General features: G+C 33.3%; 1 protein-coding gene across 1 annotated transcript; it reads left to right on the plus strand.

Annotated features, from left to right (window-relative positions):
• The first annotated feature begins 1,126 nt into the window (after nucleotides 1–1,126).
• On the plus strand, nucleotides 1,127–2,167 carry LOC149242523 (F-box/kelch-repeat protein At2g44130-like). Its single transcript, XM_089370865.1, has one exon. It carries the CDS (start codon nucleotides 1,127–1,129, stop codon nucleotides 2,165–2,167), a length of 1,041 nt encoding a protein of 346 aa, XP_089226991.1.
• Nucleotides 2,168–12,266: the final 10,099 nt, after the last annotated feature.

Consider the following 12,266-nt stretch of genomic DNA (forward strand, 5'->3'; position numbering starts at 1 on the left):
TTCTATTCTAAAGGGAGGTAGAGTTTCTACACCACAATAGAATTTAGCGCTCAAATTGCTACCCAAATATGGGTCCATCATGCCACAAACAAAGAGCCCGCATGGACCAATGTGGAGGTGCAACAATAAAGGGGATTTCATACACCAATTTGTTATTCTCATAATAAAGGGACTCTCATCCAACTTTTTTTGTTATTATTGTTAATAGAACTCAAATTCACATTTTATATTATTAATATTTCACCATCCTCATATTATATTTAATAATCATAAATAAAATACAAAACCTCAAACTAAAAACTCTAAATATAAAAAAATGATAATAATTTTACATTAAATGAGTTAAGGGTATAATGAAAATATGTTGTAATAAAATGAAATACTTAAGTCATTTAAAAGCTTTAAATTGCAAAACTAACTAAACCCATTTAGTGCCCATATATATATATAGAGAGAGAGACATTAAATGAGTTAAGGATATAATAAAAAATATGTTGTAATAAAATAAAATAAAATATTAAATCCATTTGAAAATTTTAAATTGCAAAACTAGCTAAACCCCACATATGTATATAATTTTCAGCTATAAAGGTCAGCCATGCTGGTGTGGAGGTTATGATCTTTTACATAAAGCATTGCCATGTAAAAGTATTGACATGTCAAATTTATATTAAATACTTTATTATATTATGAATTAAAAAATGATATATTTTTCATAATATGAATAAATAGCTTTTAATATATATATTATTGCCAAAGGGGAGTCAAGGGTTGTTACATAAAACATTGCCATGTAAAAATATTGACTAATATTAAATGTTTCGGTATATTGTGAATTAAAAAATTATATATTTTCCATATTACTAATAAATAACATTTAATATTACTAATAAATAACATTTAATATAGACATAAAGGAACTCCTTTTGTTGTCGGTTTAAAATTATGTTTCTCACATCTCTACTATATATATGTGACTGCACTTTTCCTTTTTAGGTTTCTCACATCTCTACTATATATATTTGACTGCACTTTTCCTTTTTGAGTTACAGTGGTTCGCTTTCTTGTTTATTTCTTTATATGTGGTAAGGCTCTGCTTAAACTCATCGATCAACATATTTGTGAAATGGCGGTTATTCCGGAGGATGTCATTCGAAAGTGTTTGCTGAAGATGCCTTACAAATCACACGAAACTCTGAAAGCTGTGTGCAAAAGCTGGGAGGCTATACTCAGTAGCCCTACTTTCTATGGTGACAGGAAGAAATGTGGGACGAGCGAGCATCTGCTTTGCTTCGTTCAAAGAGAAATCAGGAGTCCCGTCATCGTACGTGTAGTAACGGTATACGACCCTGTGAAGGGCACCTGGGAAAGGCTACCACCAATCGATGATCCCCCCAATACTCAAATACCAATATGCTGTCAGTGCGTTGCTGTGAATCGCAAGCTACTTCTCATAGGCGGATTCCAATCAGCAACTTTGATGAAGAGTGTTTATATTTACGACTTTGAGTGTGCGAGATGGCGTCGTGGAGCTGACATGCCGACACCTCGAGCATTCTTTGCGTGCTCTGTCTCTGTTTCCACCGGACTTGTCTACGTGGCCGGCGGGATCGACGAGCTTGACAACCCTCTTGCCTCTGCAGAAGCATATGACGTGGAGAAAGACAAGTGGGAAATATTGCGTCCTATGATCGAAGCGCACGGCCAGGGAAGCCGCGGTGGTTTCGTCGAAGGTAAATTCATGGTGTTAGACGACGAAGGGCAATGTGCAGAAGTTTTCGATCCTTGTGTGGGAACGTGGAGAAGGGCACATTTCAGGGGAGCACTGTGGAGAAGTTGTGTCATTTCTTCTTCTTCCGGTGGGGGGGAGTTGTACGTGTTCACCGAACACGAACAGGTGGAAAAGTATGACGTGGGGAAGGACACTTGGAGTGTTGTATCTACTCTTCCCATTCCCCACGATATTGGCTTCTTCTTTTGGTGCGGTACACAGTGGCGTGACCAATTTTTTTTAACAGGAGTGGGAGAACGACTGCCGCATCCCAACTTGGAGAAACATATATCTTATCTATTCAATATGTCAACCAGGCAGTTGATGGAACTTAACGGTTATGGTGGGGAGCGCTTTGAGGGCACCATCCTATCTGCAGCAACCCTGGAGATTTAGTGTTGTTAATACATGATCTAGGTTTCTTTTAGCATGGGTATTTAGTATAATAAAAAAGGACATACAAATATTTGTGTTTACTGGCTTAATTTGTCCAGAAACTCTTTAGGGTTACCCTACAAGAGTAAGTAATATACAAATTTTTCACAAATCAAAATTGAGGTGCATTTATTTATTTATTTTCAAAAAGATAAGATGCAATAAATATTTAGTACTATATTTTCTTTATTTTATTAGGCCAAATGTGAAAAGATTTGAAAATTTATATTTTTCAATTATAACATGAGCATGAGGTTTTTAAAAAGTGGAATAAATAATTAATATTATGTGAAATATAGAAGATGCTATAAATGAGATGGAATCTGCATTGAATTGTAAACAATGATGTATGGTTGTTGTTTGAAATGCAAAGGACAAGAGGAGGAACTCCCACAAAAGAAAATGCATATGTCTATTTCACATTTGTAATTAATTTTTCAAATAAATCAAGTTTTCCATTTCTATTTAAATCTTTTTTATTTCCATTTCTAATTATTATTTTAATACCTTGACATTTTCATTTTAAAATCAATTTATTTTATAATAAACAAAATTCCAGATAAAAAATAATTTTAATCAACAATTTTCTTATAATTTTACCTACTAGTAATCTAATAGAAAGGAAGAGCAAAAATATACACTAAAGATCTATAGCTCAGAAAGTAACACTATGATTGAAATTGATACTAGTCTAGCTATGAAATTGATAGTAGTCTACGTATGAATTCTTGGAATATTTTTCATTAAAAATATATTAAAAGCTTTAGTAGGAGGAAACCAGTGTTTAAGATCTCTCTCTACATTAAAAAATGTGGAAGTTGATACATTTGTATGAACACTAAAAGGGAAGGATATAGAACTCATAACCCAAGAAAAATTTGATAACTAAAGCACAAATGAATCCATAACAATTTGATGTAAATCTAATTAACTCTATCCAAGTCCTTAGAAAGATATACCTTGGAAACTATTATTTTTTAATGATTTCTATTGATTGAATCAAGGTTGTCCTAGGAGATGCCAATTCCTTCATGGATTTGTCTCTCCCTTGGGAATCTAGATTGATGAGGGAAATATTATTCAAGAGAATGTATTTTAGCCTATGATAAATGATTATGAAGATGATTTTATAATTGTAACTACATAAGGATATGGGCTTGAACTCCTCAAAGAATGGCATGCCCTAAATATCACCTTTAGTGATTTTATCCATAAGCTACATGTTCTATTTTTGTAAAAAAATACAAGGAAGAGGGAAACCACCCTTAATATCATGTCTATATTAGCCCTAAAATTTTCTATAAGCACCCTTGAGAAGTAGGAGACACATTGATGAGTTCTGTCTCTAAAAGAGGTAGTTTGGGCTCCACTAGAATTTTTTAGGACAGTAATGGAGTTTATAGCATTCTTCATAAGACTGACATAGTAATGGAAAATAAAATGTAGTTTCAATCACTAAATGGAGCCACAATTTCCTAATTTTCATTGTATTTTTTTCTTCTATGTTTCTAAGAGAATTTTATGAAAATGGTTCTCCAATTATTCAAATGTAACTTTTTTTCTTAGAAAGATAACTAGTGCCCTCATTTAGCATGCAATTTTGAATATAGGCATTAATATATGAGAGAGAATTATTATTTCCTTAAAATTTCTAATTAGACTATGTGATGGTTGTGCCTATTATGTCCTAAGGGTTTTATGGAATTGAATTTGGTGGGATTATAGATGCAATTTTGAATATAGGCCTTAATATCTTAGAGAGCCTTATTATTCCTTTAAAATTTCTAATTAGACAAGTGATGGTTGTGCCTTTTATGTTCTAATGGTTTTATGGAGTTGAATTTGGTGGGATTCTAGACTACTATGGTCTCAATGCCACAAAACATAGTTTATGACTTGAATGGATGTAGAATATTTTAGTTGGCTGGGATTTGCTTTATAATTGATGTGATGGTTGCCCATAGTGGAGGACATTTCTAGAAGAATTGGATAGCGATCTAATTTACACCTTGAATAAATCCATTGCTTGATCTTTATATTATCCTCCAAGAAAGGATCTAAAAGGAGGAACCAATCCAATCTTTTAGCCACTCTAGAGTTACCAACATGTTAATTTCTCCATGTCATTGAAATATTTTTGAGATGGAAATATATTAAATCATATATGTCTAAGTAGCTCAATAAATGTATGAAAGTGGGTCAATATGATTAAGCATATTCAATATTTCATTAGCCCTTGAGAAAAAAAATAAGATCGCCACCAATCACTAGCCTTTCTTAGGATAATATGGAGTTCTATAAAGTATTTTTCTAAAAACATCTTCTATAGAAATAAGGAATAAACAAATTTACATATGAAATATTAATATAGCTTTGAGAATGCAATATATATAGGAAAACATGATATAATAGCCTAATAGGTTGTGAGATGGAATTTTCATTTCTTACAAGTAGTGATAATCCCACTTGATTTACCTAAAGCATCAAGAGTTAAGAAGTCCCACCATTAGGGGAATTTTGAGGTAAAAAATGAGAATCAAAAGAAAATAAAAAACTAGAAAACTCATCTTAAAAGAATCAATAAGATTCAATATGATGGTGTCATCCACGAAGGTAAATATGTTTGGAGGGGAAATAAGAAAACTATGTTTGTAATTGTATTTTTAGTTTATATTCTGATATGTTGATTCAAACTTCAAGTGTCTGAAACTTTTGGATGCATAATTGAATTGTGCATCCACTATTACCCACTTTTGAGAAGACCCCCCTCTAGATAAGTTACAAATATAGGGAAAAAATGTGTTTCTTTCAAGCTAAAAAACAAGGAAAAAAAGGATTTATTTTCAAATTTTTAGATCTTCTCTAAAGTATTTATCATTACATGTGGAATTTAATTCCAAATCTAATGGATTCTTTCTCTTGACATTTGAGTGAATAAATAAGGATATAATTCATATTTGTAATACACTTAGTAAAATAGTCTATGTAGTTGCACAGATAAGTTCTTTACAACCTATTATGGTGGAGATGTTGTTGTGTGTGTAAATGAATGTAAGAATTTGAATATGAGGATGTTGTCTTATTCATATAATGAAAGTTAGATCAAATAATAATAATAATAAAAACAAAACACTATATCGACTCAATTACAAAAATAACAAAAAAATAAAATTAATAAATCAATTAAATCTAATTCATTCTTTTGTATTTTTATTTTTGTTAATAAGATTACAAATATGTTATTCAAGAAAAAAAATCATAATATGCATATCAAGTTAAAATAATTAAAATAATAATGATTCATATTTGAGAACATCTAATTAACCATCATAAATCCATCTTAAATATGGATCTACCAAGCACCAAGAGGATCAAATTCCCTATACAAACCTCTTTTGGAATGAAAAAAGATTTGATCTCTTTGCCAGAGTTAAGATGGATCTAGGGTTGTTTAGTCATTAATTATCATTATCATTTTAAATATAAATATTAATTTTATGTTATTTTATTTTACTTCCATGTAACTTGACTAATTTAAAAAATTTACAAGACATTACAGCATCTCTACCATACAGGGTTGGAGAGTGTAGCTCACAGGAAAATTTTAAGAACCTCCCTAAATTTATATGTATAATAAATGGGGGAATCCCCATGATACATAGGAAAAATGGAAGGGGATTTTATTTATAATATAATATACATATATATATTTTTTAGAGAATCTCTCACCATATTATATTATCTTGTAAAATCATGGGGAACCAGTAATACAAAAGGGCAGATCCCTAAGAAATCCAAGGATTGTTGCAGTAGCTTTGCACCAAGATGGTATTCAATAATAAACTAGAAAATAACTTGACTACATTGTTGGTGAATTAGAAGAGCTTGACTAGTTACAATCAAACATGTCACTCTAGCAACTAAATCATGTAGATCTAGAACCAACAATTTCTGCCTAATAATTTCATCAGATTAATGACAGTTTCAGCTGCAAAGCTTTCAAACTTAGTTCTAAACAACTTGAGTTCAAAGGGTAGATCAAATTGAATATTTTCTATGGTAACAAAAATCTCTGGAAAATAATTGGCTCTAGGCAAAGGATTGTTGCTCCCTTGACTTTCAGTCAAGATTCTCTTCCTTATCAATTTCTCAGGATTATCTAGGATATTGGGAGGATCTAGATCTGGATGATCTCTGGTATGAATTATTTTAGGAGCCAGATCTATATAGTATCAAACACACAATTTCTAATATGTAAATATATTACAACCTCAAAACGTTTATTTCTGAAAAATAAATCTTGAATGTTGCTGAAATAAAGTTTTTGAACCAGGGAAATAAAATTTCAAATGAAGATATGTTTGTTCCCCAATATGGTAGCGAGGATGTTATCACTCCATAATTTTTTAGGTTGCGGAAAAAATCGCAGAGGTAACCATAGAGCCACTTTGGAAACTGGGAATCTAGCCCTTCCAGTTTCAGAGAGGGATCTCACTTTATGAATTAGCTTTGTTTGACTGAAGGTATTAGGTTAGGTATTGAGTTTAGGTTTGGGTTTTTTGTGTTGTTGGGTTGAAATTGGGAAGAAAGGCCATTGGGTAAATGGAGTGAAAGGTTTGAGGTGTTCAAGTACAGATTCTACAGGCTAAACTTATAGGGCAGGTTAGGAAAATTCATTGGATCCTTTAAGATCTATGATGTGAAGGAGAGGAAAAGATTTAGAGATCCAATTAAAAACAAAGCAGTTAAGAATTATGATTTTAATCTTCAGTGGAAAACATAAAAATTATTCTTAAACCAGAGACAGACTGTACATTCAAAAAATATATGTTCTTTATCTTCTTAGAATAATTCAGATTTTAGAATCACATATGATAATTTAAAGAAAACAAATTGACAAATAGATATGAACTTCACCAATAAAAAAGACACAAGAATCCTGTAATGATTGCACTGTATTACTGAAAATCTGATCAATGTTGGCTCTGTGAGTTGCTTTACAATACAAGTCCTTTTCTTCAAACAAGTCCCAACCCTTCATAATTTGAATTATGAAGTACTTATAGAAAATATTACAAAATATCTTGATTCTAAAGATCAAGATAGGATCCTAAAAGTATCTAACAACTGATTATGAAAATACTACAAAAATTTAGGAATCTCCAAACTGCTGGAACTGTTGGCCCTATTTCTGAGGATCATTGTTGATGACTAAGCCTCGAAATTTGCTGCATTGTTTGCCTTTCTGTCGAAGATAAAAATTACTCAAGTAATTCACATATATTCTCCCATCTGTCTTCAGTGGGGATATAAAATTTAAATAATTTTCTATAGGCCTCATTGTCATTTGTGTACTTCCGAAAATTTGGTTTTATGATGAATAAATGCCTGAGTTGATAACTGATGAACAAGTCAAAATCTAAGGCCTCTAGGAATGCTTTCCCTATTATGTGCCCCTTTATACCTGTAAATCTTGACTTATCTTGGGCAATAGTGGATATTTCCTCTTGGTAATATGTTAAGCTCATAATTTTATGTTCCCTACCAATTAGTTTTGGCAAACCTTTCCTGTTCAGCACCTGCAACTTTTTGTGAAATCTTTGTATGATGGTTTCTAGACTCTAACACTTATTGTCAATTTGTAGCACAACATTCCTCTTGGTGTGCATCCTCCTCACTTCTAAAATAGTCTTTGTCCTGTCTTGAATTCCTAGTTGCTCTAATTCTTCTCTGTTTTTGGAATTCATGAATTTAATAAGTGCTCTTGCTTCCCTAGGTTTCTGTCCTAAGTCTATTTAATTTGCCTTACTACCTCCTTGGACCTCTGTATCATTTCTTGTTGCTCAAAAATAATATATACGGAAGGCCATATTTCTCTAATGGCTTCACTGATTTTTTTCCATATATTTTCTTTGACTTGGGCTAGAGTTTGACCCTTAACTGATTCACGATGAAACTGCTCAATTTTAAGATTTGGCTGATGCATTTTCTGCAACTTTGCCACATAAAAATTATCAATTTTTAACTTTTGTTCTGACGATGTCTTAAGTTGAGCTTTTAACTTAACAATTTCTTGCTCTCGAATGGATAGATCGTCCATGTCTTTAACAAGCTCACTTGTAGAATATGATGTCTATGTTGGTGTTGAATTTGATGTAGATGCTCCTAGGGTTGAGGTCGTTGGAATTAGGACTGATGTAAGTGGAACTATGACCAACTGTTTTGCCTGCTCCTTCTCTTTGTTCAGTTCTCCAATTCTACTTCCATGTCCCTAATCTGACTGTTTTGTTCAATCACTATCCAAAATATATCTTCTTTCTTCTTTTCCATCTCTCTGACTTCCTTAGCCTATGGATCTTCTGTGGTAGGAAATTTTAGTTGTTTCCTTAAGATTGTTATATCATCATCCTTTCTTTTCACCATCTCTTCTGTTGCCTTTACATATTTTTTATTGTATCCTAATTTGATCAGTGACTATTCCAGTGACTTGATTCTGGTATCCTTATCTAAGGATGAAATCCTTTCCAACTTTAGTTGTGACTACGTGTTATTTAATGATACCTGCAATTTGGAAGCGGACATGGCAACATTTGCTAGTGTAGAATACATCATTCACTAGTTTGTTTTTGCATGTCTATTTGATCTACTGTATTAATTTGTTGTGTATCAAAACTAAACACAAATTATTTGTAATCTGTTGGTGTCCTTGGGGCTGGCACTTTAGCTTCAAGGAATGCAATTTGCATTTTACCCTTTTCCGTGTCAAATGTTGAAAGGAGCTTGTGATGTGATGTGGTTGTCTGCTTCCAAAATTGAGTATAGGTCATGGCTTTTAGCATATCATTCCTCTTTTTTATTGCCCTGTATTTGGAAACAATGTTAAGATTAGTAGTATCTTGAGCCAAGTCACCTATTTGTGGTGTTTCTAGAGGATCTTGTGAAACAGAGGAAGATGGAGAGCCTAGAAAAACATCCTCTTGTCTTATACTTGCAAATATGTCTTCTAATTTTGTTGAATCATGTTTACCTGACATGACTATAGTAGTTTGCCCTTCCTCCTCCTATATAAAGACTGGTGGTGGATTATTTTTAGGCTTCTTAGTTTAGATTAAAAATTTCTTAGCATCAATATCTGTTACTAGAGAATACTCTTCTTCTTTGGGCCTTTTATCATGCTTCCCTTGAGGGATTGTTGTCTATGAGGTGGTTGTAGATAAAATGTTCTCCTCTTCTTCCTGCAAGCTGTTTTCCTCCCACTGGTCTCGGTTCATGTATTTATTAATCTCTGGGTGAGGAGTATGTGTAGGGAGTAGTCTTTTGCTCCACCCTCAGCTTTTAAATCATACCTAAAGGGTCATAAGACCAAGTGAAGCTCATTTTGAAGTTTGGTTGTTTCAACAGCAAATATGCTTCTTTACCAGTTGTTCTGGTATTGCACACAAAAGGCCCTACCTATGATTTGATTTTAAATTATGCCTTCTTCTTAGCTGCCACAAAATGCAGGTCATCCATATGTATCATTTGTCTGATTTATTCTAATGAGAACAGTCTTATGGGAACAAATTGTGGTGGCCTATAGGGTGGCAATTCACACCCATAGACTCTGATCTCGGTGTAATTCTGGTATAAATACCAAGCACCTACCTTCACCTAGTAACTAAGATGCAAAACCTTCTTAATATCTTCTCCTATCATAGGCTCCAATTCACTATGTAGCAGACAAATAACTGTATACAAAAATTGATCAACATAATCTGTGACAGGGAACTCTATGGAGTTTTTCCGAATCAGAGAGGTCCAATGTATAACTGATTGAGCACTACCCTGCGCATCCATATTCTGCAAAGTGAAGGGAAACTTGTCTGCTTGATGATAAATAAACATATAAACTGATAGAACAAAATATTTGAAATCTCCCTCTATAGGAAACTTCATGAATTGCTCATGCATTGCCTCTACAATAAATTCACTGTAATTAAAAACAATAGGGTTCTCACCAGTGGTAAAAATTGACAGGAAGACAATAATGGCCTCATCAACCCACTGATCAGATTGATAACCAAGTAGGTATGAGATGATGTTGATGATCTATTTAGTTACCTCATGGAACATAGAAGATGAGTATGGAGGGTTTGTTTTAGGTAATTGGGCATCTTCAAGAAAAAAGATTTCAAATATTTTCACTCTTTGAAGGAAAGGTTAAGTTCTTGTAGAGCTCTGTGAGAGAATCTACTGAAAGTGGCTTACAAGGCTCCAGAATTGTCACTTGGATCATTTGAAATATGATTTCGGTTGTGATGGTGATCATAATTTCACCATTTTGACTCATAATCGCTCTTGGGAGGGTACATAGCTCAATTGACACTAGGAGACTAGTTCATGGAAGTGATGGGTTTGTGGGAACATGAATTGAGGGAGGGTAGACTCCCATAGATTTAATTCATCACTTTGATCTAAGAATTTATGCTTCAACCAACTACGAAGTTCAAACAAGTTGAATTCACAAGTAGTTTCAATGATTTTATATTGTAGATCAACTAAGGGTAGATGATCTAGAGCAATAGGAGAGGGTAGCATGGGATTTTCCTCTGTTTCTTTCTCTTGTCCTTAGGGGTTCTAGTCTTAGGAGGCATTGAAAATCTTCGAAATTAAAAGTATGGAGACGATAACATTAGGATTACCTGGAACAAAAGGTTGACCTTAGAATGCTGGAGTGGGGTCTCTGAAAGCGATTGGATCACTGTCACTAAGCAATTGTCTAGTTATCATGACAATGTGGAAGGTTGAAATCTTTTAATGGTTGTGAAAACAGAAGAAATAAAGGAATTTTTTGGTTTAATTGTGCTTAATAATGTAATTTTTAAATTACCATTTTTTTATTGTTCGTATTTTACCATTATAGGGAGTGAATCCATTGCAAAGGGAGTAGGAGAAATTAATTGGTGTAATGGTTTGCTAATGTGAGAAGGGGAGTGCCAGATGGCGGCCTTTGATTGGGAGTGAGACTGATTGTCGGGACAGATTAAACAGAAGGGAAGGTTGTGGGAATGGGGTCTGCAATACTGAGGTGGCAGACAATGAGTGGGGTCGAGAATGGTGTCGTGGAGGATAGGGACTAGTGGAGGAGCGAGCGGTCAACATTGCACGACTTTTTGGAGGGGGGTGGGGGCGCGATGAGTAAAAAGGCGAGGGGGTGCGAAATGATGTGGGGATGACATATAGCGGGATTTTCATACTCTCCCCCCCCCCCCATGGATAAAGTGGAATGGAGCTTGGGGGGGTCGAAAACATTTCCCTGCCATTGATCCGGGCAGGGAAGATCTCGACTGTTGAGTTGCGTAGTTAATAATCTTGTCGGTAGAACTATTTTGTCATTTTATCATCAAACCCAACCTAAGCACCAAATGAATTACTACACATGGTTAATCGTGATTAAATGACATGATTAATTATTTTAAACCTAGTTAATTTATCCTAAGCATGATTAATCTATTCTAAAGGCGCATTATCATTTGCAAGCCCTTTTATTCAATTTTCTAAGGTTTTCGATTATTTTTTCTTTGTTAGGTAACCATGATTAAATGGTGTGATAACTGCACTAATCAAGATCAATCACGATTAAATTGTGTGATTGATTTATTCGTTCACCTAATTAAATTTATTTTTAGACTAATCACATTTAAACTGTGTGATTAGACTAACTACTTCTAATTCTCCTATTCACAATGTGGCATTTAAACAAGTTTCACACTTTATTTACAAAAATTTCCTCCAATATGCTTTCATGCAATTTTGTTTTTTATTGGTGGCATTTAGACTTGCTCACTTAGGGGGATATTTTCATATGTTTTTTCTCTTTTTGTTTTTCTTTTCTTTTCTTTCATTTCTTTCTTTATTCTATTTTTTTGTCCCCTACAATTTATTTTTCTTTTCTTTATAATATATATATATATATATATATATATTCTTTTGGAAATAAATTTCAAACATGAAACATTATTTACATTTTTTCACATATAAATCATCAGGTCAAAGCAACTCATCTTGTGAAATATAGGAC

The sequence above is a fragment of the Pinus tabuliformis genome, chromosome 8 (genome assembly GCF_031772625.1).
Source record: "Pinus tabuliformis cultivar Carrire ecotype Pingquan chromosome 8, CPIR1, whole genome shotgun sequence".
NCBI classification, from domain to species: domain Eukaryota; kingdom Viridiplantae; phylum Streptophyta; class Pinopsida; order Pinales; family Pinaceae; genus Pinus; species Pinus tabuliformis.

Excerpts from the sequence above, each read along its gene's own strand:
- LOC149242523 (XM_089370865.1), top strand. The coding sequence starts at position 1,127 with ATGGCGGTTATTCCGGAGGATGTCATTCGAAAGTGTTTGCTGAAGATG.